Source organism: Lepidochelys kempii, chromosome 2 (genome assembly GCF_965140285.1).
Source record: "Lepidochelys kempii isolate rLepKem1 chromosome 2, rLepKem1.hap1, whole genome shotgun sequence".
Classification (NCBI taxonomy): Eukaryota; Metazoa; Chordata; order Testudines; family Cheloniidae; genus Lepidochelys; species Lepidochelys kempii.
This window is the reverse complement of record NC_136381.1, coordinates 61,941,774-61,965,735: the sequence shown is the minus strand read 5'-3', so window position 1 is coordinate 61,965,735 and position 23,962 is coordinate 61,941,774. Positions and strand designations below refer to the sequence as shown.

At 42.7% G+C, this 23,962-nt stretch overlaps 1 protein-coding gene across 2 annotated transcripts in view; it reads left to right on the top strand.

Annotated features, from left to right (window-relative positions):
* The first annotated feature begins 541 nt into the window (after nt 1-541).
* The window catches only part of ADHFE1 (alcohol dehydrogenase iron containing 1), a 32,260-nt gene continuing 8,839 nt past the window's right edge, over nt 542-23,962 (top strand). The window contains exons 1-11 of one of the 2 annotated variants that reach the window (XM_078851524.1): nt 542-641; nt 7,733-7,770; nt 11,448-11,491; nt 11,667-11,720; nt 14,344-14,498; nt 15,855-16,051; nt 17,415-17,492; nt 19,939-20,044; nt 21,175-21,327; nt 22,561-22,659; nt 23,851-23,929. In XM_078851524.1, the coding sequence (XP_078707650.1) occupies nt 586-641; nt 7,733-7,770; nt 11,448-11,491; nt 11,667-11,720; nt 14,344-14,498; nt 15,855-16,051; nt 17,415-17,492; nt 19,939-20,044; nt 21,175-21,327; nt 22,561-22,659; nt 23,851-23,929 (1,059 nt within the window). In that variant the 5' untranslated portion in view covers nt 542-585. The remainder of the gene's footprint in view (nt 642-7,732; nt 7,771-11,447; nt 11,492-11,666; nt 11,721-14,343; nt 14,499-15,854; nt 16,052-17,414; nt 17,493-19,938; nt 20,045-21,174; nt 21,328-22,560; nt 22,660-23,850; nt 23,930-23,962) is intronic. The other variant, XM_073330997.2, reaches the window with a different exon arrangement.

Sequence of the window (23,962 nt, the reverse complement as noted above, 5' to 3'; positions counted from 1 at the left end):
CTTAATACATTTTTGGTAGCTTCAGGACCCCTCCCATCCTTTTGTAACATTGAAACAAAATTTAAGGACCTATCCACTACTGAAAGTGACTTATAGTCTTATAACACTGTAAACTTGTTGAAATTATGTAAGTACCCTATCCTGCTAGGGATGAACAAGCCAGTAGTAAACACCAGTGGTTTTCAACCTCTGGGCTGCGGACACATGAGGGACTGCAGCCTTAAGATTTCCAAAGGGCTCTGCACTTCTATTTGAAATTTTTTTTAGGGGGCCACAAATGAGAAAAGGCTGAAAACCATTGGTATACCCAAATACCTAAAACAGTGATTCGGATCTCTGCCTTAGTTCAAATGGACCAAGTAGCCAGAGGCGGGCGTTCAAAGCGATCAGCTAGCCCCTCTGTCCCTGGAGCAGACTTCTGTCATGTGGCGGCTAGATCCAACGGGGTAGGGGACAGAGTTTAGCAAAAACTTGCAGTCCGCCCCCTCGCTCCCTCCCATGCGTGCTGTGTACAGCTGAGCTGCTGCCGCTCGCTTTCCCGGCAGGCCCTGCTGGTGCCCTGCCATTCCCCCGGCAGCCGCCGCGATGGCAGGAGGACGGGAGAGAGTCGCTCACTTGCTGAGGCAGCTGCAGCGCGCAGCGTGAGTGTTTGCCTCTGTGCACCAGCTTCTAGTGTGCCCCTGACCCCTAGGCCTGCCGGGCTTGGTTAAAGGTGGGAGGGTATGTGACATGAGATGTGGCTGATCAGTCAACTTTGGCAGCCTCTGTAGTAAGGGGTGTCCTTGCAAGACGACAAATTTGTTGACAACAAGAGAATGTCCTTGCAAGCAACAAATTTCATAGATCTGCAAGCTCCACAGAGGCAGGACTATGTCTGCAGCTTAGAAACGTGTACCTTTTGTAGTGTATTTTCTGGGAGCAGAGCGACTGCAGAGGAGAAGATGCCCATCCCCATCCCACCCCCACTTCCAGCAAACCGTGTCTGCCTTCTCTGTCCAGCATTGGGAAATGACTAACCCCCCGGCTGCCTTTTCCCTTTACACCCAGGGCCGGCGCCAGGCACCAGCATGCCGAGCAGGTGCTTGGGGCGGCCATTAGAAAGGGGCAGCAGTTCCTCGGCAGCCTTTCTGTTTTGCCCGCTGCAGCGGCAAATCGGCAGCAGTTTCTTCCTTTTGCCGTCGGCGGCAGCAGGTTTTTTCCACTGCTTGGGGTAGCAAAAACTGTAGAGCCGGCCCTGTTTCCACCTCTTGGTGTAAAGGGGCAGGAGCAGGAACGCCTGCTGCAGTGAAAGGAAGAAAGTCCCTTTCACTGTGTGTAACGGTGCTCTCAATTGACAGAACTCATCTTGCTGTTTAATCCACATCTGCATCATATTGCTCATCCACCTCAAAACCTTGTGCTTAGGCCTTGCTGCTGACGTTAGCCTGTGCACTGCATGTGTCAAAGCTGCAAAATGTAGGGGTGTCAAAATCACCTGAAGAAATACTTTCTCAAAAAAGCCAGGGCAACCAAATCTAGTCTTACTTCTGTCCATTTTGACTGCCTCTCAGTAGTCTAAGCGTGGATTTGGGCCAAAGTACATAAGAACGGCCATACTGAGTCAGACCAAAGGTCCATCTAGCCCAGTGTCCTGTCTTTTGACAGTGGGAAACAGCTGCTTCAGAGGGAATGAACAGAACAAGTAATCATCAAGTGATCCATCTCTTGTCACCCATTCCCAGCTTCTGGCAAGCATAGGGTAGGGACAGCATCCCTGCCCATCCTGGCTAATAGCCAGCCTCCTCAGTGCAGATTATCCAACCTCTATGTACCACGGGTTGCATGTTTCTTAAGACCATGTATTTGATCTGGAGAAGGGCAAGTAACTCAATATTGGACATACTGTGATTTTTTTTTCTTTTTTTAAATGCAGTAGCAGTGAAATGGTAAGTGATAGCTGAAACCATATATTTCCCAGTTGTCTGCATCACAAAAACCATAATCTCTAATTGACACTGGCATTGATAGTCTCAGTATATTGTTGGCGTGATTATTTTAATGCTGAGGGGACATCAGTATATTGTCTAATCGTTAGAGCACCTAGAGCTTTGGAAAGGTATCTTTTCATCATTTTAAATCTTCAGATAGGGGATACTCTACTCGTCCCCAGAACTAGCAGCAGGAACTTGCTCAACACAGTACTCTGACCTAACTATGCCTTGTGGCTGGTCCACAGCAGCCTGACAGAAGTGTTGGGCTTGCTCCAGACCCATCTCCTTAGGGCTCCATCAGCACAACACAGGAAGCTTTTTGCTTAATGCAACTTTCATGCTATTACCATCACATCTCCCTCACCCTCCAGTGGAGCAATTCTTCTTCCCTGGGATCCCCTCCCCCCTAGTAATCTGCCTATTTAGCCTGTTCTGTGGCCTCCATCACTGTGTACTCTGAAAGCCTTGACTATATTAATTCATCTTCACAGCACCCCTGTGAGGTAGGGAAGTGTTATCTCTACTTTAGGGATGTTCTCTGGTGTTTCCATAGGCACCTATTCTCTTAGTGCAATTTAAGCAATAGATGGTTTGAGGAACTAATTAATTTAAACTGCACCAAAATCAGACCTAAGCCGTACTCAGACACATTTAAATTAGGATCTAACAATTCAGCATTTGAGTAATAAAGAAACATTGTTACCTATGTGGAACACTAGATGGCAGTCCCTGTTAGTGACAATTCTTGTGAGATATGGTGGCAAGATAAATTACTTATAAGACATGACAATTGCTCTTAGCCCTGGTCTACACTAGGACTTTAGGTCGAATTTAGCAATGTTAAATCGATTTAAACCTGCACCCGTCCACACAGTGAAGCCCTTTATTTCGACTTAAAGGGCTCTTAAAATCGATTTCCTTACTCCACCCCTGACAAGTGGATTAGCGCTTAAATCGACGTTCCCAGCTCGAATTTGGGGTACTGTGGACACAATTTGATGGTATTGGCCTCCGGGAGCTATCCCAGAGTGCTCCATTCTGACCGCTCTGGACAGCACTCTCAACTCAGATGCACTGGCCAGGTAGACAGGAAAAGAACCGCGAACTTTTGAATCTCATTTCCTGTTTGGCCACCGTGGCAAGCTGCAGGTGACCATGCAGAGCTCATCAGCACAGGTGACCATGATGGAGTCCCAGAATCGCAAAAGAGCTCCAGCATGGACCGAACGGGAGGTACGGGATCTGATCGCTGTTTGGGGAGAGGAATCCGTGCTATCAGAACTCCGTTCCAGTTTTCGAAATGCCAAAACCTTTGTGAAAATCTCCCAGGGCATGAAGGACAGAGGCCATAACAGGGACCCGAAGCAGTGCCGCGTGAAACTGAAGGAGCTGAGGCAAGCCTACCAGAAAACCAGAGAGGCGAACAGCCGCTCTGGGTCAGAGCCCCAAACATGCCGCTTCTATGATGAGCTGCATGCCATTTTAGGGGCTTCAGCCACCACTACCCCAGCCGTGTTGTTTGACTCCTTCAATGGAGATGGAGGCAATGCGGAAGCAGGTTTTGGGGACGAAGAAGATGAGGAGGAGGAGGAGGAGGAGGTTGTAGATAGCTCACAGCAAGCAAGCGGAGAAACCGGTTTTCCCGACAGCCAGGAACTGTTTCTCACCCTAGACCTGGAGCCAGTACCCCCCGAACCCACCCAAGGCTGCCTCCTGGACCCAGCAGGCGGAGAAGGGACCTCTGGTGAGTGTACCTTTTAAAATGCTATACATGGTTTAAAAGCAAGCATGTGAAAGGATTACTTTGCCCTGGCATTTGCGGTTCTCCTAGATGTAGTCCTAAAGCCTTTGCAAAAGGTTTCTGGGGAGGGCAGCCTTATTTCGTCCTTCATGGTAGGACACTTTATCACTCCAGGCCAGTAACACATACTCGGGAATCACTGTAGAACAAAGCATTGCAGTGTATGTTTGCTGGCATTCAACCAAAATCCGTTCTTTCTCTCTCTGTGTTATCCTCAGGAGAGTGAGATATAATTCATGGTCACCTGGTTGAAATAGGGTGCTTTTCTTCAGGGACACTCAGTATAGCCCATTCCTGCTGGGCTGTTTGCCTGTGGCTGAACAGAAATGTTCCCCGCTGTTAGCCACAGGGAGGGGGGAAGGTTGAGGGGGTAGTCACGCGGTGGGAGGAGGCAAAATGCGACCTTGTAACGAAAGCACATGTGCTATGTATGTAATGTTAACAGCAAGGTTTACCCTGAAAGAGTGTAGCGACTGTTTTATAAAATGTGTCTTTTTAAATACCGCTGTCCCTTTTTTTTTCTCCACCAGCTGCATGTGTTTCAATGATCACAGGATCTTCTCCTTCCCAGAGGCTAGTGAAGCTTAGAAAGAAAAAAAAACGCACTCGCGATGAAATGTTCTCCGAGCTCATGCTGTCCTCCCACACTGACAGAGCACAGACGAATGTGTGGAGGCAAATAATGTCAGAGTGCAGGAAAGCACAAAATGACCGGGAGGAGAGGTGGCGGGCTGAAGAGAGTAAGTGGCGGGCTGAAGAGAGTAAGTGGCGGGCTGAAGACAGGGCTGAAGCTCAAATGTCGCGGCAGCGTGATGAGAGGAGGCAGGATTCAATGCTGAGGCTGCTGCAGGACCAAACCAGAATGCTCCAGTGTATGGTTGAGCTGCAGCAAAGGCAGCTGGAGCACAGACTGCCACTGCTGCCCCTCTGTAACCAACCGCCCTCCTCCCCAAGTTCCATAGCCTCCACACCCAGACGCCCAAGAACGCGGTGGGGGGGGCCTCCGGCCAACCAGCCACTCCACCACAGAGGATTGCCCAAAAAAAAGAAGGCTGTCATTCAATAAATTTTAAAGTTGTAAACTTTTAAAGTGCTGTGCTTAAAGTGCTGTGTGGCATTTTCCTTCCCTCCTCCACCACCCCTCCTGGGATACCTTGGTAGTCATCTCCCTATTTGTGTGATGAATGAATAACGAATGCATGACTGTGAAGCAGCAATGACTTTATTGCCTCTGCAAGCGGTGATTAAAGGGAGGAGGGGAGGGTGGTTAGCTTACAGGGAAGTAGAGTGAACCAAGGGGCGGGGGGTTTCATCAAGGAGAAACAAACAGAACTTTCACACTGTAGCCTGGCCAGTCATGAAACTGGTTTTCAAAGCTTCTCTGATGCGTACCGCGCCCTCCTGTGCTCTTCTAACCGCCCTGGTGTCTGGCTGCGCGTAACCAGCAGCTAGGCGATTTGCCTCAGCCTCCCACCCCGCCATAAACGTCTCCCCCTTACTCTCACAGATATTGTGGAGCACACAGCAAGCAGTAATAACAGTGGGAATATTGGTTTCGCTGAGGTCTAAGCGAGTCAGTAAACTGCGCCAGCGCGCCTTTAAACGTCCAAATGCACATTCTACCACCATTCTGCACTTGCTCAGCCTGTAGTTGAACAGCTCCTGACCACTGTCCAGGCTGCCTGTGTACGGCTTCATGAGCCATGGCATTAAGGGGTAGGCTGGGTCCCCAAGGATACATATAGGCATTTCAACATCCCCAACAGTTATTTTCTGGTCTGGGAAGAAAGTCCCTTCCTGCAGCTTTTGAAACAGACCAGAGTTCCTGAAGATGCGAGCATCATACACCTTTCCCGGCCATCCCACGTTGATGTTGGTGAAACGTCGCTTGTGATCCACCAGAGCTTGCAGCACTATCGAAAAGTACCCCTTGCGGTTTATGTACTCGCCGGCTTGGTGCTCTGGTGCCAAGATAGGGATATGGGTTCCGTCTATAGCCCCACCACAGTTAGGGAATCCCATTGCAGCAAAGACATCCACTATGACCTGCACGTTTCCCAGGGTCACTACCCTTGATATCAGCAGATCTTTGATTGCGTGAGCTACTTGCATAACAGCAGCCCCCACAGTAGATTTGCCCACTCCAAATTGATTCCCAACTGACCGGTAGCTGTCTGGCGTTGCAAGCTTCCACAGGGCTATCGCCACTCGCTTCTCAACTGTGAGGGCTGCTCTCATCCTGGTATTCATGTGCTTCAGGGCAGGGGAAAGCAAGTCACAAAGTTCTATGAAAGTGCCCTTACGCATGCGAAAGTTTCGCAGCCACTGGGAATCGTCCCAGACCCGCAACACTATGCGGTCCCACGAGTCTGTGCTTGTTTCCCGAGCCCAGAATCGGCGTTCCACAGCATGAACCTGCCCCATTAGCACCATGATGCATGCATTGTCAGGGCCCATGCTTTCAGAGAAATCTGTGTCCATGTCCTGATCACTCACGGGACCGCGCTGACGTCGCCTCCTCGCCCGGTATCGCGTTGCCATGTTCTGGTGCTGCATATACTGCTGGATAATGCGTGTGGTGGTTGATGTGCTCCTAATTGCCAAAATGAGCTCAGCGGTCTCCATGCTTGCCTTGGTATGGCGTCCGCACAGAAAAAAGGCGCGGAACGATTGTCTGCCGTTGCTCTGACGGAGGGAGGGGCGACTGACGACACGGCTTACAGGGTTGGCTTCAGGGAGCTAAAATCAACAAAGGGTGTGCCTGTACATCAAGGAGTATTTCAGGCAGGACTGCACGGAGGGTTCCAATAAGAAATGGTGCACCAAAGTTATCGTTGTTATTGGAACAAGGAGGTTAGCCTGGCCTCTGATTGATACATGGCTAGATTAACCTCGCTGCGCCTTCTCTGTGACTGACTGCAGTGTGATCTAGACAGGGGAGGAGGAAAATGAGTACAAAACAAATCTGGTCTATTTCTTGTTCTGACCCACTCCATCTATCCTTTACATCTTTGGCTGGCAGCAGACGGTGCAGAAGGACTGCATGCCATCCACATCTCATGGCTGCTTGGCAGAAGATGGTACAGTACGACTGCTAGCCATCTTCATCTCTTGCCTGCCTGGCATAAGATGGTACAATACGACTGCTAGCCATCCTCATCTCTTGCCTGCCTGGCAGAAGATGGTACAGTACGACTGCTAGCAGTCCGTATCGCCTGCCCGCTCACCATAAGACGGTTCAATAGGACTGCAGGACTAAAGAGAATGACCTGGTCAAGTCACTCCAAATTTAGTCCCTGCGCCCATGTCTGCCCAGGCGCTCCCAGCCGACGTGGCCAGGAGCACCTCGGACACGACGAGGACGACTACCAGTCGTATTGCACCGTCTGCTGCCAGAAGGCAATGGGTTGCTGCTACTGTGCAGCAAAGCCGTACCGCGTCTGCCAGCACCCAGGAGACATAGGGTGACGGTTACCTGAGCGGGCTCCATGCTTGCCGTGGTATGGCGTCTGCACAGGTAACTCAGGAAAAAAGGCGCGAAATGATTGTCTGCCCTTGCTTTCACGGGGGGAGGGAGGGTGGGAACGGGGGCCTGACGATATGTACCCAGAACTACCCGCGACAATGTTTTAGCCCCATCAGGCATTGGGATATCAACCCAGAATTCCAATGGGCAGCGGAGACTGCGGGAACTGTGGGATAGCTACCCACAGTGCAACGCTCCGGAAGTCGACGCTTGCCTCGGTACTGTGGAAGCGCTCCGCCGAGTTAATGCACTTAATGCACTTAGAGCATTTTCTGTAGGGACACACACACTCGAATATATAAAACCGATTTCAAAAAAACCGACTTCTATAAATTCGACCTAATTTCGTAGTGTAGACATACCCTTAGAAGTAGACTTGTTAGTTTTGCTTTCCTATTTCTTTTTGAAATAAACATTTCTTTTTCATTTAATTAGGTGCCGGTGTCCAGCTCATTCCCACGCTTACTCTCAAGGTAAGATTATCCTTAATGATCCTGCATTTTCTCTTTTTTTCATATTCAGGCTTGCATTCAATAAAAATTACAACAAAGGTAGGGCAAAGTGATAATAAATATAGTATACTTAGAAAGTGTAGGTAATCGATACCAAACAGCAGTAAAAACTATTTTAATTAGAGATGTCAAACAATTTTTAAAAATCACAATTAATCATGAGATTAAAAATTGTTGTAATTAATCTCATTGTTAAACAATGAGTGCCAATTTAAATTTATTGTAAATATATTGGATGTTTTTCTACATTTTCAAATATATTGATTTCAGTTACAACACAGAATACAAAGTGTACAGTGCTCATTTTATATTATTTTGTCTTACAAATGTTTGCACCGTAAAAAGATAAACAATAGTATTTTTTTAATTCACCTCATACAAGCACGGTAGTGCAATCTTTATTGTGAAAGTAGAATTTACAAATGTTTGAATTTTTTTATTTTTTACATAACACCACTCAAAAACAAAACAAATACAACTTTGGAGCCTACAAGTCGAAGCATGAAGGGGGATATGAATACTTAGCATATCTGGCATTTAAATACCTTGCAAAGTTGGCTACAACCTAAATTCCCTCTAAGCTGCATGGCCACGCAGCAGGATATCAAAGGCCACGCAGGCTGAATGAGGAGCCCCTTGCCCAGCCCAACCCCGCTGGAGCTGCCATGGCTGAGGAGAGACACCTCGGCCCCGAGCTGCTGCAGCAAGAGAGGGCTGGGGGGAGTCCCCTCTCCCTGCCGCAGCCCCGGGGCAGCCTGCACCCCAAACTCCTGGTCCCATCCCAGAGCCCGCACACCCAGCCAGAGCCCGTCACCCCCACACTCTAACTCTCTGCCCTAACCCTGAGCCCGCTCCTGCACCCCAAACCCCTTATCCCCGGCCCCACCCCAGAGCCTGCACTCCCAGCCGGAGCCCTCACATGCCCACCTCCCGCACCTCTGCCCTAGCCCTGAGCCCCCTCCCACACTCCGATCCCCTCAGCCCCACTCTCGCCACACATCACCTAGTTCTGGGGACAAGTAGAGGATCCCCATATTGGTGCACATAACCAAATTCATTCTGCACATGGACATAAAAAATTAGAGGAAACACTGCCTACAACAGTACCTGTTCTCACTTTCAGGTAACATTGTAAATAAGAAGGAGGGTAGCATTATCTCATGTAAATGTAAACAAACTTGTTTGAGTGATTGGCTGAACAAGAAGTAGGACTGAGTGGACTTGTATGAGGTGAATCGAAAAATATTTGTATTCTGCGTTGTAATTAAAAATGTAGGAAAAACATCCAAAAATATTTATAATAAATTTAAATTGGCATTCTATTATTGTTTAACAGTGCGATTAAAACTGCAATTAATCGTGACCTTTTTAATCTAGTTATTTTGTTTTGCGTTAATTGCATGTATTAACTACGATTACTTTACAGCCCTAATTTTAATATGAAATGGGATATTTTCCCCGATAATGTATAAAGGAACATTATAAACATTATTATTATTACAGCTATATATATATAGAGAGAGAGAGTATAAGTATTAAATCTGCTTTCATCATTTTTATGTATGAAATGTCCTTTCATTATCATTGAATACATCCTGTAAGTTTGTTTTTAAAATGCTGGAAATATGCCAAGAGACTGGAATAGACTTGGCTTATAAATAGAAGTTAAACCTATAGCCTAAATTTTCATAAAGTGATTAGTGATTTTGGATGGCTCAGTTTAGAGCTAGGGTCAAGGGTTAGGTAACTCAAGCTGGGTTCTCAAAAATTGAGCCATTCAAAATCATTAGTCACTTATGAAAAGTTGAACCTGCAAGCCTTTACCTTTTAATCTCTAGTGTTAGGCCTTGTTGATCTTGCAATCAGATTCAGTAGAGCAGACCCTTGTGCCATGGAGTTGCATGTGGAAAGTGCTTTTCCAGATACGCCTAGTTGCAGGACTGGGGGCTCTGGAAACTAAACAAACTTATGGGTCATACACTAACTGAAAATAGTGGAATCTGATTATATTTAATACTTACACAATTCACTTCAGTCAGAGATCTCAAAGAGCTTTACAAAGATGCATAGATCCATCACCATTTTGCAGATGAGGAAACTGAAGAACCAAGAGGGTAAACTTATTTGCCCAACATCACACAAAGAAAATGGGAGAGCTGGAAGAAGATCTGAGGTCTCCTGACTACCTGTTTGGTGCCCTATTGAGTTACTTCAAGACAGGTCTTAGTGAAAGTGAAGCCTACATGATGTAGGAATCCCACCTGTATACTACACAGCAAAAACTGATGATACAGGGTAGCAAGGCTATTATCTGTTCTATAGATCTCTAAAAAGTGGGGAATGACTTAATAGCAACTTCTGTCTGGAAAATGTCTGTGTTTTATGCCAGTGTTCTGTAGAAGCAATACAGTTTTTATGGCACAATAAAGTCCTTAACGAAAGTTAAGCTGTACCAAAGAATACAGCAGCACAACTTCTATTTTACCATCAAAAGGAAATGGATATAAGGGACTAGGACTTGTCCTCAGACTGACAAATTAATTACTGAAACTGCAACAGACTCCAACACGAGGAAAGGTCAAACATGTACATTACTGCCCCTCGCCAGGCTGAACGAACTGATTGTAGCAGGCCTGAGCTTGAATACAGCGCACATAAAGGGATCCTAATGTTTGTGGTGTTCTTGCGGATCAGCACTCCAATGCAACGCAAAGCACTTGTAGGCTCATTATGATGGCTTCATTCATTGGATCTGAATCCAAATAGTAAGTTTCCACTTTATACCATACATATGGAGTGACTTGATTTTTTGCTGGGAGGGCAGACTATTTTATCTTGTTTTGTTTTTTGTCTCTCTGATATTCTCTTTATTCAATTTTGTGGCAAACTTGTGAGTATGGAAAGCTTTCCATAGCTTGTATGAGAAAGATTTGGCAATGGGGAGGTGAGATGACGGAACGTGTAGGATTTCTGTACTAGTTCAGAGCAAGGGGCCATTGTAAATCCTGATACCCATCTTTCTTCAGTCTCTTGTGTACAGAGTGCCTTTTACCCATATATGTGTTGTGTTATATGTAATGAGTATTGCCCTGGAGGCCAATGTATACCTATCTCCTAGATGTGGATATAACCATATTGTCATGGAATCTAAGTGCTGTGCTCAAGTCTGTATTATCATTAAAATAAATCTTTCATCTTTTTAGATTCTTAGCAAATATTTTAGCTATAAATACATGCAAAATTAAACTTATTCAGAGTATGTAAGAATAAAGAACTAACTCTTTTAAAAAAAAATCCACTCTTATTCAATTGTCAACATCTATCAAACTAGCACAGTTCATAACCTAAACTAGCATGTCAATGGACTACTTATATGGACAGGTTTGCAGGATCAGCAGTGGTCTAAGCCAGTGTTCAGCATGAGTAAGGGTTGCAAAATCAGGCTCAAAACAAGGAAATCCCAACCAAAAATGGAGATATAAAGTCAAACAAGGAGCAATATGTAAACACATTTTTTTTTAAAAATCACATTTTAAAGCCAGGGGGAGTTGCTTAGCTGAAACTGTTGAAAATTGTAATAAAGATTTATTTTACATATCAAATTTCCTGCTAACTCTATTATTTAACTTCCATTCCAGCTCCTGAACATGCTGCTTTGAGGAGAACAGACTATGCTTTTGAGGTAGATTTAATAAATAAGTTTATTTCCGTTTAGAGAGAAGATTTAGTATGTTATATAACTTTAAGTATGGCCTTTTAAAAAAGATATTTTAATTATTAAAGTATATTCACAATTGAAGAAATTGTTCTGTGTAGTTATTTTTTCTAACAGAACTATTCTTTAATTTTTTTTGTAGATGGCCGTGTCAAATATCAGATACGGAGAAGGTGTTACTAAAGAAGTAGGCATGGTAAGCTCTTATCTGGTACATCTTTCATCTATGAAATGTTACTTACCAGCAACTGACATTAATTTTAGCTGTATTACAGAAATGTTTGTATCATACATCAAGTTTAAGAGACTTAAGGCTAAATATCCTGTATATGGAATGAAAATATACTTTTTTTGTAACACAAATAGCTATAATGTGGGTTACACATGCTAATACATAATAGTAAATACAAGTTTGGTGGTATCATTAATTATTATTTGTCTTGCTGTAGCGCCTAGATAATGGTGTTGAAACTTTCATTCTAAACCATTATACTCTGTTCTTCATTATTAAAAAAAAAAAAACATTTTTGGGCTGAAAATTCCCAGTCTTCATTCAGCCTGAGTGAAATTTTGGAAACCTTTTATACCAATAAATAGGAGATTTTAAAATATTTCTGAGCTTTTCAGACCTAGAGAAAAATATATTTTTAATATAAAAAATGTAGCACATTCATTTCTCCGATTAGGTATTTATGAAGCTATTTGAATATACAATGTGCCTGTGAAAAAGGAACCTAAAGGTAAAGACCTTGAGACCATACTAAACATTGCATACTAAATGTGTATACCCTCTATAGTGTATGGAGTCCCTGCTCAGGGTAAGCCTGCTGAATACACTTTCCCTACAACAATTCTTTTGAACTTTTCAGTTTGTCTCCTGCAGAAGATTTTACATAATCTTAAAGTTAATGGTGTGTCAAACTCAAATAATAAAAGCTGTATAAACACATTGTGGATGGGATAAATGATTGGTATCAGCTGCACTTGCAGGGACAGGGGATAGATGTTGGAAACAGGACAACAAGAGTACTGCCAATGACAGTAAAAGCCAGATTCACCTGTAGCACAGTATGTAGCCCTGCCTTTCCTTTTAGATACAGAGCAACATTTCTATTTGCCCCAGATTAGATTCCTTAAAAATAAGAATTAGGATTAGGGCTCTGTTATGCTAGATGTAGTATATACTTGTAGTGAGAGACATTCCCTACTCCAAAAAGTTTAGAGTCTAATAGAGAAGACAGACACAGTGGTGGAAAAAGGAAGTGTTACCAACTGGTTTTATAGATGAAAAACCAAGGCTTAGATATAATGGGCCTGATTCTTTGTTGCCTTGCACCACATACAGTCATTTGAACTAGTGCAAAATGGTTGTAAAATACCATCAAATCAGAATAGTAGCATTTTACATCAACTTTGCACTGGTTGTCAGGCAATTGAATTGACTTCCCAGTGTCACACAGGAAGTCTCGACAAGAGACTAAGAATTAACTCAGGTCTCCTGAATCCCATCTTAGCCTTAACTTCAAGACCTCAGTCACTTAAGACCTAAGCCGATGCTCATGGAAGTGAATGGGAGACTTTCCATTCACTTTATTGGACATTGGTTGAGGCTCTTAATTTTTGTTCACCTTGAGCTCCGATCCTGTGCCATTGAAGTCAGGGCTCCCCACCCCCGGCCTTGCTATCAAAGGTGTGGGATGAGTCAAGTATCATGATTAACTTCTTGTGTTTTGCACCGTCTTTGTTATCAGGTTCTGCAGTTATTACCCCCTTCTTGGCACTTATGCATTGCCAGTTTTAATTTCAATGTAAACATTGTAAATGAAATTGTTTTGTACGTAGCAAGAATGATAGTTAAATATAGCTGCTGTCATTGGACAATAGTATTGAGGACTGAATACCAGGATCACTAAAAACTTCAGAATTTATGTAGATAGAATTCTATAGCAATAATTGTTGTAGTAAAGGGTGATCTGGTATTCTGTCTTCACATTCTTTCCAAACACTTATTTTTTTAGAAAAAAATATTTTTAAAAATTGCATACAGTGAGCTATATTTTATCAATGCAGTGTTAAATTTTTCAGATTTTAATTTTGCAGAATTAAGGAAAGTCAAGCGTTCGTCTTCATAGCAACCTTAACTTGGCCCCCTTGCAAGTATGTGTTGTAATAGGATCTTCAAATATATTATTGCACAATGCTGAGCAATGTGCCATACTTCTTCACTAATGCTGCAATGCAAAGTTACTGCCATATAGGAGACCTAGCTTCAATTCATAGACCCAGATGATCTAGTCCACTTCATTCACATTATGTCAGAAAAATTAGCTTTTACAGTTAGGTACGTACTCCTCTTATTCTGGGCTTTAGTACTTGGTTTATAGGCATTCTTTGAAAATCTAGGCTAGATAAATTCTCTAGTATTGCCCTCTTAGATTTCCTGGGCTGTGTAAATAAATGCAATTGTAAAATACTTTTTGAAATCTAAGATGCATTTTTTTTCTATAAACTTGACTACCACCTATGTGGCTTTGGCTTGCTGTCTATTCACTCATGGGGGCAGCTACTAGTGTACTTCCAGTATCTTGCATGTCCTCAATTCTACATGCCTGAGTTATGTTTTAAACTACACCTTTTTCTATAACCCTATATGCATATGTGAAACATTTTATTTTACTGTATCGATGTTATATACATTTGTGATGAAAGACCTTATTGCAAATTTTAATATTTTGTATCAAATAATTCAGTTTAATTGGATTGCGGTTTAAATATTGTAGTTTAAGATTTCAGACTTTGTTTTTTAATTGATATTGTAGGATCTGCAGAATCTGGGTGCTAGAAAAGTTTGTGTGATGACAGATAAGAACCTCTGCCAGCTCCCTCCAGTAAAAGAAGTATTGAATTCCTTGACAAAAAATAGAATCACTTTTCAAATGTATGATGATGTCCGGGTGGAGCCAACGGATCAGAGGTACTGTTTCTTTTATATGCTTCCGAAAACTTATATTCTCAGAATATCTATTTAGGCTCTTATACCCATCACTATAGTATCTTTTGGTGCATCAGTATTGCAAAAAAGAACCCGCAGCAGTGAGTCTCAGAGCCAAGGTGAACTGACAGAAGCTCATGGGTTTCATGCTGCAGGGCTAAAAATAGTAGTGTAGACATTCGGGCTGGAGCCCGGGCTCTGAAACCTGTGGAGAAGGGAGGGTCTCGGAGCCTGGGCTCTGAGACTTGCTGCTGCTGCATTTTTTTTTTTCTTCCGTGTATACATAACCCATAGTGCCTCTGATTTGTCAATGACACGTACATTGATCTTAAGAACATAAGAATGGCCATACTGGGTCAGACCAAAGGTCCATCCAGCCCAGTATCCTGTCTGCTGACAGTGGCCAATGCCAGGTGCCCCAGAGGGAGTGAACCTAACAGGTAATGATCAAGTGATCTCTCTCCTGCCATCCATCTCCACCCTCTGACAAACAGGGGCTAGGGACACCATTTCTTACCCATCCTGGCCAGTAGCCATTAATGGACTTAACCTCAATGAATTGATCCAGTTCTCTTTTAAACCTTGTTATAGTCCTAGCCTTCACAACCTCCTCAGGCAAGGAGTTCCACAGGTTGACTGTGTGCTGTGTGAAGAATTTCCTTTTATTTATTTTAAACCTGTGACCCATTAATTTTATTTGGTGGCCCCTAGTTCTTATATTATGGGAACAAGTAAATAACTTTTCCTTATTCACTTTCTCCATACCACTCATGATTTTATATACCTCTATCATATCCCCTCCCTTAGTCTCCTCTTTTCCAAGCTGAAAAGTCCTAGCCTCTTTAATCTCTCCTCATATGGGACCCGTTCCAAACCCCTAATCATTTTAGTTGCCCTTTTTTGAACCTTTTCTAATGCCAGTATATCTTTTTTGAAATGAGGGGAACACATCTGTACACAGTATTCAAGATGTGGGCGTACCATGGATTTATATAAGGGCAATAAGATATTCTCCATCTTATTCTCTATCCCTTTTTTTAATGATTCCTAAAATCCTGTTTGCTTTTTTGACTGCCACTGCACACTGCGTGGATGTCTTCCGAGAACTATCCGCGATGACTCCAAGATCTTTCTCCTGATTAGTTGTAGCTAAATTAGCCGCCATCATATTGTATGTATAGCTGGGGTTATTTTTTCCAATGTGCATTACTTTACATTTATCCACATTAAATTTCATTTGCCATTTTGTTGCCCAATCACCGTGAATCTTAACACAGAGCTTAACAGTAAAGTTTGCAAAGTGCATGATTAATGACAAAATCTTCTCTTCCTTCTAAGTTTCATGGATGCCATCACGTTTGCTAAAAAGGAAGAGTTTGATGCCTATGTTGCCGTGGGTGGTGGTTCTGTAATAGACACTTGTAAAGCTGCCAACCTGTATGCATCCAGTCCTGAATCAGATTTCTTAGATTACGTCAATGCTCCCATTGGAAAAGGAAAGTCTGTTACTGTGCCTCTCAAGCCATTCATTGCAGGTAAAGAAGCAGAAGTGTAGTGTTTTTGTTTGTTTGTTTGTTTGTTTTTTCTTCCTTCAAGGCTCTGTGTAAGTTCTTCCTCTTGAAATAAGTTTACCTTTGACCATTTAACCCTCTCCTTGGGCCTGCTTCTGCTCTAGTTGAATTCAATTGAAGTTTGATTTAAGTGGGAATGGGATCTTGTTCTTTGTCACCAGCTGCTCTTTTTTGAGTTAAGTTATTTTACTCCTCTGTGGGGGTTAGAGGATAAAATGACTACTTCTGTCTGATCCATTGGACCTAGATCTATTAACTGGTTCTGATATACGATACCAAAGTACGTCATGATGGGAGCTATATAAGTATAAAATACTCTGATCTGTACACCCCACTATTAACTATATAATCCTTATGCTATAAGGAATGCATTTTATTGCTTATGTAATTGGATGGTGTTTTCTTTCCTTTTTCGATCGCTGGTTTTTTAATGGTACAGTATATCAGAATTTTATTAGCATTGACCTACCTAGTCCCAAATACGATAACTGGCGATACATTTATCTAACCAGTTAATTATCTATTATATCCAGATTTTAGGGCTTGATCCAAAGCCCACTCAAGTTATGGAAGAACTCTCGTTGACTTTAATGGGCTTTGAATCCTCTCTTAGTAATTTACGCATTTCTTTGTTCATACCACCTTTATTATCTTCCATTTAAAACAGCTCTCCCTTTCTTTCACACTTATAAAACCATGTACAATTGATCCCACGAGGTGGATGATTAACAAAGAATGATGATTAGTAAAGTTTAAAAGCTGCTTTGATATAGAACCCAAGGCAGATTAAGCCCAAATCATCATTGTTCCAGCTTCCAAATGCAAAGAGAGCTGCTTTTATTAACAAAATGTGCATTTGCTTCCGCCAATGATGAATACAGCCTGGTTTAAGGTTGGATGCGCAGCAGCAGATGTTAATGGTCATTTAAAAGGTCGGCAGCATCCCTTGTCTTGCTATGCCTTTGTACAGCACATAGCACTATGGGGCCACAATAGTCTTTATGGCTTTGGGTGTTACCACATTACAAATATGTAATAATCCTGGACTTGTGCCTATGCTAGAAAAGCCATTTCTAAAGTTGATAAAAGAATGCTGTGCTATTCTTTATATAACATTGTGCTTTGTTTTATGCTAAGTTTAAACTTAAAATACTACCTTCGAGTGCATGTTCCTACTCCTGGGATGCGCCCATTGTGCTATCGGCTGCACTGTCAGCAAATCCAAAGAGTGTGACCGTGCAGAGTCCATCTCCAAGAACTCTGCTGACAGGTGAGTAACGTTTATTCTTTTGTTGCATTATTACAATTGTCTGTTCTTCTTTTTAAGTTCCCACAACAGCTGGAACTGGAAGTGAAACCACTGGCATTGCCATTTTTGACTACAAAGAACTAAAAGTAAAAACCGGTAAGACTTTTTGTCTATTACTTATCTAGATTCTTTTCCAAACTTGCATCATTTTCCTCTGCTATAAGATAAAGAAACACCTTCTGCAATTTCAGCTCTCATGTCACTGTATTCAACAGCTACAGACAAATCTCAGCAGATTAAAGCTTTCTCTCTTGAATGAAATTTTAAAGCATGTTAGCAATGAAATGCGCATTATAATGCAGCAGATCGTGATTTGAAGGCATAATGGGAAAGTAAAATCTTTAAAGTGAAATATGTTAAGTGCACAGGACATTTCTGCTTATATTTGGGTTCAGCCAACTGTTCCTTATTTCTTTTTTTTTTTTTTTTGTCTTTCTGTTTTTAAGACCCCCTAGTTCTTTGTATAATTGGGTCCAAATGTTTGTTTTCCTGACTTCTCTGGACCTATGCCTGCAAAAGAAAGGAACACTGTCTATTCCTTTGACCTTTTCATCCCTGGAAAATAGGATTAAGGCTAAAATGTCATCTTTAAACTTTATAGTTTTTCTTAGAGACTAACCAATTTATTTGAGCATAAGCTTTCGTGAGCTACAGCTCACTTCATCGGATGCATACTGTGGAAAGTGTAGAAGATCTTATTATATACACACAAAGTATGAAAAAGCTCATGAAAGCTTATGCTCAAATAAGTTGGTTAGTCTCCAAGGTGCCACAAGTTCTCCTTTTCTTTTTGCGAATACAGACTAACACGGCTGTTACTCTGAAACCTGTCATAGTTTTTCTGAGGTTTTGCAGTGGTCTTTTAACATTGGGTGGCTTTTATGTACCATGTGTGCTGCAATATATATGGGGCCCAACAGGGCAGATTAAGGAGTTTTAACTCAGATTAGTTGTGATTTCAATCAGTCTAAAGCATGTAAGTATTATTATTAGCATGTCTAAAGAGCCATCGCCAAAGTATCAAGACACAGATACCAAATGCAGCAAAACATCAATTCATTTTAGAAAATGAACCAAATATTCCTTCTGCTTATCTGATGGCTGCTTACTTGTGAGCAGTTAAGTTAAAGATCGGTGTGATTCCATAATCACTTTGACAGTGCAGCTGCTGGGGCATTATGGAGGGTTTCCAGCTGAGAGGCAAAGGGTTGCCCCAGGGAATTCAGTCCAGGCAAGAGTCACCTCTCATGCGCGCTCCATGCGGCAGGAAACATTCTAGTCTCCTGTATAGCAGACCCCTTAAGCTCACAGAAAAACTGAGTTTCCAGTTGATAACCATCCTGTGCCCTCAGATTTTTATTTGTGCATGCAAAGTCAGCTGGATTGGGGGTGGGGGGAGGGGGCTTGTAACTCTGAACAAAGCCAATAAATGAGATACATCAGAAATAAAGGCAAAGTTTCCACATTAGCTGGGGAAGGTAAAGGGGTTCTAATAAGCAGATTGTCAAAGATTGGGATGTAGGTGGTCAGGTCCAGTGGTCAGAGTCTGAATTGGGAGCCAGGGGTTGGAGCTGAAGACAGTCAGGAGTCTGGTCAAGGGTCGGAGTCATTACTTGTGGGTGGGGGCCCAGAAGCAGAGATCTGGAAAAAGGCAGGAGGGCAGGAATCAGGATTCAGGTGGGAGGGCAGGGTCCAATGTAGCAGCCAGCCAGGGATTCACTTAGTTGCTCAGACAACATCTTGGACCTCCTTCTGGATTAAATAGTGAGTTTGAGCCAATCATAAAGGACAGATGTCTCCTCCACTCGGGTCTACCAGCCCACATTCCCCTCTGGTACCAGTAAGCTGCTGGGTGTTGGCTGCGGACCCAGGTTCGAGACCTGCAATCCCTGTATAGGTGTGCAGAAACTATTGGTAAATCAGCATCTGAATTATTTTCCACTAAGTCTGATTCCTTCCAAACTAAAGTCAATTTCTGTTTCTACTGGTTGACAGTCTCCTCCTTTTCCTATGCTGGGATGGAAAAATGGATCACTGTAGGGCTGAGCAGATCATTCAATTTCTGTGTCCATTCAGTCTTTGTATTTTCACCCTTTCTGCTGAGTCTGCCATTGAGGGGTCCCATTTTTGCGATGTAGAAACCTGGGACAAGATGAAGAGCATAAGCTCATTTCACTTGAGGGCCCTGATCAGCCAGCATTTAGTAACACCCTTCAGCAACCAACCTTCCTAGGATGGATTTGAATAGTTTAGAGGTGAAAAACCTATCCCATTACCTGCATGATTCACTCCCCCAGAAATATTGTCTTTAAGACTGACAAAGTGAATATTTTTGCAGAATCTTGGTCAGTTTTCTCAATAGAATTTGGAGGAATATGCATTTCAGGCTCTCCCTTTCCTTCTTTCTTATCTTTAATGGCAATCGTGTTTTGAGACTATAACTTTTCTTTTACAATTTGAGGATTAAGGCTTTCTCTTTTCTGTGTTGTTTATTGACAACAATCCTTTTTATTAACACAGTTTTATAATTCACATGTTCTAGGCATTGCTTCTAGAGCCATTAAGCCCACATTGGGTATGATTGATCCTTTGCATACGCTCCATATGCCAGAGCGAGTAGTAGCCAACAGTGGCTTTGATGTGCTTTGGTAAGTAGTCTATGTGGGGTGCTGGATTGGGGGGGGGGGTCATTTTAACTTAGAAAAACAAATATTTTAGAGGCAGAAAAACACCATTTTCCCTAAAGTGTCCATTTTCAGTCTGTCTCACTCCCACCTTCCTATTACTTCAATGCACCATTCCCTTCAGTCCTTCTGACCCCTTTTGAAACAAATCAAAGTGCCTCACTCAATTTAAATGTACATTGGATGCATGAGCCAAAATACCAACTATCAGAAGCGTGAATCCTTGAGGCCAGCTATGAAGGTTTAAATGCTTTGCTGGAGCAGACACAACACATGGCAAACCTAATTTAGGCTGTCTGACAGTCATCGGCTTCTCATGAGCAGAGACTAGAATAGCAGGGACTTTAGAGGTCAGTACTGAAGCACATTGACAAAGCTTTTTGTGAAAGTCTGTGAGGTGCAGAGCGCTGCAGAGAAGATCTCAATCTTCCTCAACTCACAAAACTGGCCCAGTTTGCATTATAGCTGCTCCAAACCAGTGCTTTTAGTACATTGCTTAGCACAAAAATCCTTCAAAGTTTTGAAAGTCACATTGAAACAATCATAGATTAAGGATTTTAACTGCATAAGATATTCAGAAGATTGGATTCATTGATACGGCTGCTTGTTTATGCAGAGACACCTTCAGGAGATAGCAGATGTTAAAATAGGATGACAAATGTATTGAAAGTTGTATTTGTTGTGTTTCTCAAACTATTCGCTGACTCTAGTGTATGGAAAAATTCATTATTTTTAATGGAGTTTAGTTATTTTTAAGTTCTAAATGGGTTGGCTATGCTTTTCTATTGGTTAAAAATATAAATAATTCTTACGTTTCATGACTGCCATACCTAGGACACTTGTCCATCCAGTATTCTTGAATATCATACTTCCAGTTTTTTAAGGTCAAAACCTTTAAAAGAAGGTAGATTTTTATGTTTATAGTCCTGGAGTCTTTAAATCTCTCCTGTCCTGTTAGAAGGGAATGCCCCTTTTGCATGAGCTTCATGTTGTTCAATGGAACTGAGCTTGTAAAATGCCAAATCCCTTGCAGGACAGACTGTGTATAGGAGAAAAATGGAACCCTTCCGTTTTCAAGTATTTCTTTCTTTTAGTCACGCACTAGAAGCGTACACCGCTCTTCCTTACAAGATGCGCAGTCCCTGCCCTTCAAATCCAATCAACCGGCCTGCTTACCAAGGCAGCAATCCTATCAGTGATGTCTGGGCTGTCCATGCACTGCGCATTGTGGCAAAGTATTTGAAAAGGTAATGTATGTCTAGCAACCTTTCACCTTGATGATAAGTTTGATCATGAACACCTGGCAGAAAGGATGCTGGTGAGGACCTGAGTGCTAGACTCTGAGGGTACGTCTAGACCGCAAATTAAAACCCATGGCTGGCCTGTGCCAGCTGACTCAGGATTTCAGGGTACAGGGCTGTTTCACTGCTGTGTGGACGTTTGGGCTCAGCTGGAGCCCGAGCTCTGGGACCTTGTAGGTCCCAGAGCTCGGGTTGCAGCCCAAGCCTGGAAGTCTACACAGCAATGAAACATCCCTGCAACCTAAGCCCCGCAAATCCAAGTCAGCTGGCATGGGCCAGCCAAGGGTTTTTCTTTGCTGTGTAGACATACCGTGAGATGAGGTGAATCACTATATTAGGACATCATTTTCTATCCTAGACCCTGACTTTGTCCTCAGCAAGGCAGAAAATGTCCAGTAAAATTGGAACTAGGTTAAATTGAGCAAAGTTGATCTTCAGGGGTGACTTTCTAAAGCAATGCATGAGGATTTAGTTGAGAATCCCCAATGTGTAGTCATAAGTTGCACAGCTAAATCCTAGAGCAATGTACCTCTGAATATTCACCTTTCCATACCAACCTTAAACAGAACACAATATAAGGTAACACATCTACTGCTATCATCTGTCTATATGGCTTTCAATATAGTGAAAGAACATTTATACAAAATACTATGTAAGTACATCAAGTAAACGTTCATCTGTGAGGTGTTAAAATTATATGTTTGTTTGAAAGTAGCTCATTTAGGGTACAGCCCAAATGGAGAGGCTTTTGTTAACTTCAGTGGGAGATGAAGATCTAGTCCGTGAGTAACTTTCAGCTGTTCGGTGTTTTATAAAAGGCTTTTATAGTACATAGTTATCCGGATATCCTATTTATTATACCTTTAGGGTGGAAGTCGCCCTTGAGTCCCTCTGCCCCCCGCCCAGGGACGTGGTGCCGGCCACTTCTGAGAACAGCACGGGACCTGCAGCACCACCGAGGGCAGTCCCGCAGGCCGGATCCAAAGCCCTGAGGGGCCGGACCCATCCTGCGGGCCATAGTTTGCCCACCCCTGTTCTATCTGATTCTTTTCCCAGCTCTTTTTCCATTTTTATTTTAGTTCAGATTGTATTACTCACCCCCCAAATGAGCGTTTTCACCTCTCTCCTGAGTGTGTCAATGCAGCTGTGGATTTCTTAGTGCTCAATGTTTGTGCACAGAGCTGTCAGAATGCCAGGTGATCATGAAGCAAGGGCTAACATGCACCTAGCAAGTGCTTTTGCTGGCATCGGCTTTGGAAATGCTGGTGTTCATCTTTGGTGAGTAGAGGATGTGTGTCAGCCCCTTTCTAAAACCCTGTTTCTTTAGTGTTTGTTTCAAATTGCCAAGGAATCTTTCAGACAAGTAGTCCCTGATCTAGTGATGTGATAAGATACTTTGGGCCAGATTGTTGTACCCTTCTTCATGTGAAAGAGTCCCTTATGTCATGAGTACTCCTACCGAAGTTGATGGGACCCTTTGTGGAGTATGCTACTTCTTGCTGTTCATAAGGATAACACAGTCCGGTCTTATGAAAGTTTCTAGAACCAAAATTTGGCCTACTTTACCTTGCTTGTAGGCACAGGTTGCATAATATTTTTTCTTTAAAAATAAAAAATAAAAAAAATCAAATGTCAGTGTCCACTCTTCTAAAAATAAATAACACGTTTAACTCTCTGTTGTGGAGCCCTGTACTCAGCACCAATAACACCTATAACACCAAGCTAGTGAACATACCCAGAGGAAAGATCTTCTGCCTTTCCTGAATCAAGGCCACATGCAATAAAACTTGTTCCTGGGTTAATTGTTTTTCAGGCTAAAATGAGCTATAATTAACATTTTTGTGGATTAAGTGATGCCCATTGAAATAAGCTAATGACTGTCGCATCTTCAGTTCAGTAAAGTACAGATTAATGTTCCCATTGAGCTCAGTGGCACTACTCCCATGCTCATCGTGTGCTTAATGTGTTGAATCAAGGCCTAGGCCCAAAATTCTTTGAAAAATCATTGCAACTTATAAATATTCATCTATTCCAGGCTCGTCCCTGCACTCCTTTGGTTTGATCACTTAAAATCCCCTTTGTAAATAAACCTCCAAAACTTTCCCTTAAGCACTGTTAGCATGATAAGAAACTCCCAGATTTTGATAGTAAGGTGAAGAATGTCTGAGGTACTTTGGGCCAACCCCATTACTCCAGTATCTGAACTCTTCACAGTCTTTTAATGTGTGAGATAGAGAAGTGCTGTGATCTCCTGTTTATAGATAAGGACCTGAGGCACAGTGCAACTAAGGGCAAGATTTTTGAAGTGTTCCCATTGGCTTCAGTGGGACTTATGTATTTAGGAGCCTTTAAAAATCTGCCCCTCAGTGACTTGCTCAAGATCACCCAGGAAGTGTTACAGAGCAAGGAATTGAATGGAGGTCTCCCAGATCCCAGCCTAGTTCCCTGACCACTTCCTTTCTTCTCCAGCCATGGAATGTCTTACCCTATTTCTGGCTTGGTGAAGAGTTACAAAGCAAAGGATTATAATGTTGATCATCCTCTGGTGGTAAGAACTGATTATTTTCATTTTCCTACAGTT